The sequence below is a fragment of the Etheostoma spectabile genome, chromosome 14, assembly GCF_008692095.1.
Source record: "Etheostoma spectabile isolate EspeVRDwgs_2016 chromosome 14, UIUC_Espe_1.0, whole genome shotgun sequence".
Classification (NCBI taxonomy): Eukaryota; Metazoa; Chordata; class Actinopteri; order Perciformes; family Percidae; genus Etheostoma; species Etheostoma spectabile.
This window is the reverse complement of record NC_045746.1, coordinates 15,573,144-15,579,806: the sequence shown is the minus strand read 5'-3', so window position 1 is coordinate 15,579,806 and position 6,663 is coordinate 15,573,144. Positions and strand designations below refer to the sequence as shown.

The window sequence follows — 6,663 nt, the reverse complement described above, 5'->3', positions numbered from 1 at the left end:
GAAACAGGCGATACCAATAAAAGTCACTTTTTTGTGAAATGTGACAAGTACAGCGGTAGGATGTGTTAGTCGTTTGATGCGTCACTTATTTGATAGAAAATGAAAAAGTTACTAAAGCGTGCACATACAGAAACACCTTCAGTGTTTCCAACATCCGGAGAACCCAGACGCACAAAGAACAGTGCCGTGCCCATAGAATAAGAGGCCAAAGGTAACAGACGGTTCATTAAAGCCGTGTCCCAACTGTATCCCATACACTGGAGCTGAAACAGTCGAATAATAAATCAAGCGAAAGATAATCATTTAAATTTTTTCAGTTTTTTTCAGTTTTTTTTTTTTTTTAAAGCTGAAACGCCAAAAAGTCACTTGTTGTATCTTTGCAAATGTGAAAATTTGGTTTCCTTCATCTTCTATATTAAACTAAACCTCAGCTAATATTTCAGCTTGGACTGAGTTGTTTTCCTCTCTCCAGTTTCAGATATTTTATGAACCAAGGACTAATGGCCGATTTGATCAGGAACAAAAACCATGGTTCTATTATAAAGAATACACTAACTACAGCATTCTTAGTTTTTTTTTTTTCATGGAGATCAGATCTAATATGCTTACTAAAATTGAAATGATTAGTTGATTGATAGAATTAAAGGGCCACTCCACCAATTTTACACTAAGACAAGACATGGGCGTTTACCAAACATGAGGGTCTAATTTTAAGACGCTATCAGGGTGCATCATAGGAAATGTAGGATTCAGCGTATCTGGCGCTTGACTCATACAGTGGACTAAAAGTTAGGTTTATCTTAGCCTTTGCTGCTTTTTAAATCTGTCCGTCGCAAGTCCACTTATGGACCAAAAGTGCTGCAATAAGCCGGAAAAAGCCTTTAACTGGCTACTACAATTCTACGATGTGAACTAGCTACATATTCAAGACCATTTTAGGAATAAGGACACAGCTCTAAAGTACCATAAAGGTGTTTGTTAGTTCACCGTAGTGACATACAGTGATGGATGTTTCTACCTCTTCTGACCTTAGCTGTCTTTACTAGTTTCAGTGCCCGTGTGCCAACTACCCCCTTCACAGTCCGTCAGTCTATTTCCAGACATCTTGAACATTTTCAGTTTCCAATGTCAGAGTCTGGTTGAAGCACCCAACCGGCCGCATTGATACATGATGAGCTGAACAAAAAGTTAACAGAGTAGACAATCGCAACTTACGGAGGCGATGGTGACCAGCGATGAGGCACTAGGCTTTGCACACTAAACTAGAGAGCTCCCCCTGCAGGAAGGGAGACCTAATTTATTATCACTACTTTTTAAACAGTTGCTTGCTTCTGTCTTTAAAACCCCAGCAGCAAAAATGTACAATCTATGCAATTCATGAAAAAAGAGGGGTGTGGGGGAACATTGTAAAAATTCACATTCATTCATCCAACAAAATCTCAAGCCCCTCTGTACAAGAATTATTGCATTCACTGTTCTTTTTGCTGTCATACAAAAAAGAAATTAACAAAACAATCACATAAAGAAATTAAGAGGAAAAACTGACTGCATACTTAAAAATCACCACAATAATCCAATATATTATCATCCTTTTAGACTTATTCTTTACACAACGTATTTACATATTAGGCCAATTATTTTTTTCTAAAGAATTTGTTGAAAAAGAAGGTCAGGGAGCCAAGCAGACAAAAAGGAGAGGAGGATGATAAAAAGGTTAATATTACAGGTGGGCTGTGCCTAGACGGTGAGGTTCCTCCATACCGCATACCTTCCTCTGTACACGTGTCAGGAACAAGTCCTCAAGCTTTCACTCCTGCGCTTCCTCACTATCAGTAATGAGTTCACATGTGCCATGGAGCAAGGTCGATGGGTCTTTGGTGCAAATGTTCCTAGTCTTCTCTCGTTTCCCCCCCTCACCTCCTCACACCCCCGATCCCGCACTGATAAGCAGTTAATTGAATGTACCACAAAAATTAATCGACGCCAAACCAAGCAGAGCAGCCCTATACCTCGCCACACATTCAAGTACAAATTAAAAAGACATCAGGAAACAACGGAAAAAGAAAGAGAAAAAAAAATATAAGCAAGACAAAGATCCTCAGGATAAAACGGACAACAGTTCTGGAGCTAGCCAGATGACATTTCCTCAACACATGGGGGCGCTCGAATGAGAAGCGCTTGAGACCAAGTGCCAGATAAATGGCCCCTGTGTTCTTCTTCATTGGTTGTTGGAGGTTTCTTCGCAGTTGTTTGTTTTCCTAGAAGAGTTCTTCGTCACCATTATTTTTTTTGAAGTTTCTTGCCTTTCCTCAGGGCAAGCTTGTTCTTGATGTGTCCGCGCTTTCTCTTGGCAGTCTTGTTAGAGGGACAGAAAAAAAAAAAAGAAAAAAAAATAGTTAAATGACCTATTCCCCAACTAAAATAATCTTTATCCAGAATCTACAGTATATACTTGGATTTAAATGACTGGCATATCACTTGTTACCCATCAAATTGTGATGACTAAATATGAGAGCTATTCTTCTTTGATATACTGTATGAATACGTACATAATTTGTGCAATATTTCTTAAAATCTTAAATTGGAGCATATAGTCTGGGTTAAGCATGATGGAGAGATGTTTATTATATATTTACATTCATTAAAGAAGAAAAAAAATTCCTCTTATTTGAAATTATATGTAGTCACCTTGCTTTGCTGGTCAACACCAACGGTGTTTATTATAACCGTAATCCTGTATTTAAGACAATTAAACAGGAAGTCTCCTACCTTTTTCGAGGTGTACTTCTGCTTGGGCACTACACTGCGAAGCTTGTGGTCCAGCGGCTCTCGGTTGTCCAGGTTCTTCACCTTGTAGATCCTCACCAGCCAGTGCTCCGAGGTGAACGCCTCCTCCAGGTGCTGGAACTTGATATCCTTGTTGCCAATCTCGGCGTTGCGTGTTCGGTCGAAGCCAGGAGGAGTCCGGAAGTCCAGCTGGAGAGATGGATAAAGGTGTCATTAGCTAGCTGTGAGACTTGGATAAAATGTTGCTTGCCAAATCGTTTTTTGGTTTAAAGAAATAGTTTATTCATCAGCGGATTGACACCACTTTCATATCCGTATTTTGGATATGAAGGCAGGCGGTTAGCTTAGCATTACATAAAGACTAGCAATGGAGAAACGGCTAACCTGGCTCTGTCTAACAGTAAAGTCAAAAACAGTCTAGCAACTTTAATAGTGTTAATAAAGAAACAAGACGTGCTCATTAGTGAGCTTTACCTTTGGACAGAACCTAGGCTAGCTTTTCCCCCTCGTTTCCAGTTTTTATGCTAAGCTAGGCTAACCAGCTTCATATTAGAGTGTCATCATAGTTTCATCTCAGCCCACTGCAGTTTTACTAATCCAAACTCTGTACTCAACAGACAAGGACAAACCACAATAAAAAAATAAAAAAAGAGGTTTGATAGCCCTTTGAATAAAGGCCAGCATCTTCCCTTTGCCAGCTATTACAAAAAACTTTGTATGAATCACAAACAACCTTGTTTCCATTATTCAACATATAAAGCCCTCCCTGTGTCCTTTTCACATTTTATTTACCCTCATCACCTCTATTCTCAAAGTTACTCTCTACCTGCCCTCTGTATTTTTCTTTTTTCAGTCTCCACTCTCACTCTGGGCTCCACGTTCCCATCTACAGAACACCTTAGCATCCCGTTTATGCCTTCAGGCTGCTTCAGAGGACACAGACTATGAAATATTAAATTATTACTAATCACAATAGTGTAGCCTCTCACTGTATATGTATGAGGACTGTTCAACTTGTCATTTAAATGTCAAGAGAAAGAGATAAATGAGTTGGGTTTTTGGGAGATAGGAAGTCCACACTTCTAGTTCTAGTCCATGGTTATATTCATTACCTACTTATTCTGTACTGTATAATGCATTGTCATTGTTGTCCTTTAATCTCCATCCACCGCTACGAACCGCATCCTCAACTATCTGCTGATTGTCTTTTTCCTAAAGTCCCCTAAGCTTCCGTTCCCCCTTGTCATGTTCCGTTTCTGTAAACGTTATCTTCCCTCTCCTACTCTTCTTTCCCTCGGTGGGCTCACTCCCTTCTGTCTTCCATCTCCTCCTGTGCCTCAGTCTCTCCATCTCTTTACCCTAAAACAGTGCTGTGAGCCACACACAGCGGCTGCATTGATTCTCTGCGGAGCTGTTGGCCAGATTGCATCTACAGCAGGGATGTAAGCACCTGGCAAGAAGTATCCCTCTCATCTCTCCTCTGCTACCTGCCAGAAGTGGCTGTGGCCCATTCGAAAGCTTCCGCCAATCCTTCCATCCCCCTCTCCCAACCTCAGGAGCTCTCTTTAAATCCTCTTCTGCCTGCCTGTCAGCTAGCTCTGCTTTTACAGTAGCAAGAATTTTTACACCTTTAGTGGCAGAAGCTGCTTGTTATTCTCTGGTAAAGCTGCATGCTGCATAAAATATAGTAGCAGAACTTTTTACTTCTTCGGCAATGGCAACAGGAAGTTTCTTTATGATCTTTGCACAGAGCTAGGACTCATTATTTTTACCTATGAACTGGATCATAAGCGCCACTAAATCTCTTTATATTCAGAGTTTCTCGCTAGCTCTGACCTCACCTGGAGAGGAAAAAAAATCATCAAAATGACCTGCAGATTGGAGTTTTTGGTCATTGTTGCTTGGTTTTGGCCGTTGGACAGAAAATCTCTACTCACCTGCATTTCACCAAATCGGTAATAAGACATCTTGTACATGAGGCAGTTGAGCAGAGTTGGTGAACCGGCTTTGTCCACTCGGAACTCTCCCTGAGGGGTGAAGTAGTCGCTCTCCTAAAGAAGACAAGGATAAAGGTTTGGGAGGATAAGGCCCCAGAAAACGATGGTTAGCTCATTTAGTAGAACTCACTGACTGGAGATGACGATAAAGGGTGATAAAAATATAAAACAATCAAATAAAAAATGATTTGTCTGTTTAAGAAGGACAATGGCTAGTGATTGACTGCTGCAGAATTAGATCAATAGCTACATTTAACCAGACAGGTAAAGTAATGCTGTGACAGCAGAGTAGCGGTATGGTAGGAAAGAGGATTCTTGTATTCAAAACAATGCTGAGACCAGCTAAAACTGAACCGAACACAAAGTAACCTCTGAAAGTCTAAATATATACACAGGTTTGTGGTAACGAGCATGTAAATTTGGACATACCTGTATTATGGTTCCATCAGTGCATGTAAACCTACTGAATACTTTTTATTTTTAACTGTATGCTAAAACTTAAAAAAATGGAATGAGATACTTTCTTGCTATAACAAAAGGTTGTTGTTCAGGATGCGCCCTCAAAGTCACAGATTACATGCCATGAATGTTCTAACAGAGCCCGTCCTTAAGCATCAGTATAAAGAGTGTAAAGAGAGAAGAGGAAACATTGATTTCACTGTGTAAGTGCTTGCTAAAAGATTTCCAGGAGAATAGCTGCAGTAACAGGCAGGTGTCACACTCACCCTGATGTCCTTGGGGTGTTCTCCTTCTGCTATCCTCACCATCCACAGGAACTTGTTTATATCGTCTCCTGAGTAGCCGATTACACCGCCGAAGATAATCAGCACGTAGTCCACATCCAGCGACCTCATGATTTTGTAGGCCGCACTCTCGTTAGACGACATGGCTTTCCCCACCTAAAACAGTGTTGAATAATGAAAAGTAGTACTTTAATTGGAGTTTCCTCTGTTCAGCAAGACAGTGCTTCAATACAGCAGTGGCACAAAAAAAACTGGAATTATTAAACAGAGATCCATCTTGTATTCTCTGTAATTACATGTCCTCTGGATAGATGCTGAAGAGACAACAGGCAGCAAGTAGAAAGGAAGAGAGAAGAAAGCTAGAGGGCTTTAACAGACTTAACTAAAAGACAAAAGTTTTCCTCAAACATTCAGCAGTAGAGAAAGAAAAAAATCAAACCGCCAGAATCTGACAACAATTAACTGAAATCCCCCAACAGTGTACATTCAACGGGGAAAGTTTAAGCAAAAAAGATAATCTGGCTAGTTGGAAAGAACGGTTTCATACTACATAAATAATTCACTCAAGAGCTCACTATTTGTCCAGTGGCTGCTGGAAGAAATCTTTTGTTTCTCTGTATGTGTATGAATGAGAACAGAAAGCTAACAAAGACAGAATAAGAGCGAGATGAGAAAAGCAGACACAAGGCTCACCAGTGCTATATGACTGTTGTTCCATGTGTTATTATCTACTAGTGTGGTCCTGTTGGCCATGCCGGCTATTTGGTAACCGTAGTCCCACCAGGACATGACGCGTGCATGTTCGTCTGTATTTTGTCTCAGCCAGTAGTAGGCCTCCCTGAAGTCATCCAGGATGTTACGCGTCCTAACAAGGAAAATAAGGTTGTCAGGTAACAGCGTTGACAGTCATATGGCTGCGGATGTTATTAATATTTCAGTTAGGCTTTGAATCAGAAGGGCAACAACAGCTGAAAATACACCATCCATGCATAATAAACTGAGGGTTTAAAAAACACCTCACACTCTGAACGCTCATGCCCTAAATTTACCTCAGGGAGCAGACAAAGCCAGGCAACCAATTAACTGTAGGTATGGTAATCATTGTGTGTGTGTGTGTGTGTGTGTGTGTGTGTGTG

General features: G+C 40.6%; 1 protein-coding gene across 1 annotated transcript in view; it reads right to left on the bottom strand.

Moving 5' to 3' along the window:
- Positions 1–345: 345 nt before the first annotated feature.
- stt3b (STT3 oligosaccharyltransferase complex catalytic subunit B) overlaps positions 346–6,663 on the bottom strand; it is a 77,049-nt gene continuing 70,731 nt past the window's right edge. Inside the window, exons 12-16 of the mRNA XM_032535594.1 lie at positions 6,221–6,392; positions 5,510–5,683; positions 4,725–4,838; positions 2,770–2,976; positions 346–2,355 (exon numbers count right to left, since the gene is read on the bottom strand). Of these exons, the coding sequence (XP_032391485.1) occupies positions 2,281–2,355; positions 2,770–2,976; positions 4,725–4,838; positions 5,510–5,683; positions 6,221–6,392 (742 nt within the window). The 3' untranslated portion in view covers positions 346–2,280. The remainder of the gene's footprint in view (positions 2,356–2,769; positions 2,977–4,724; positions 4,839–5,509; positions 5,684–6,220; positions 6,393–6,663) is intronic.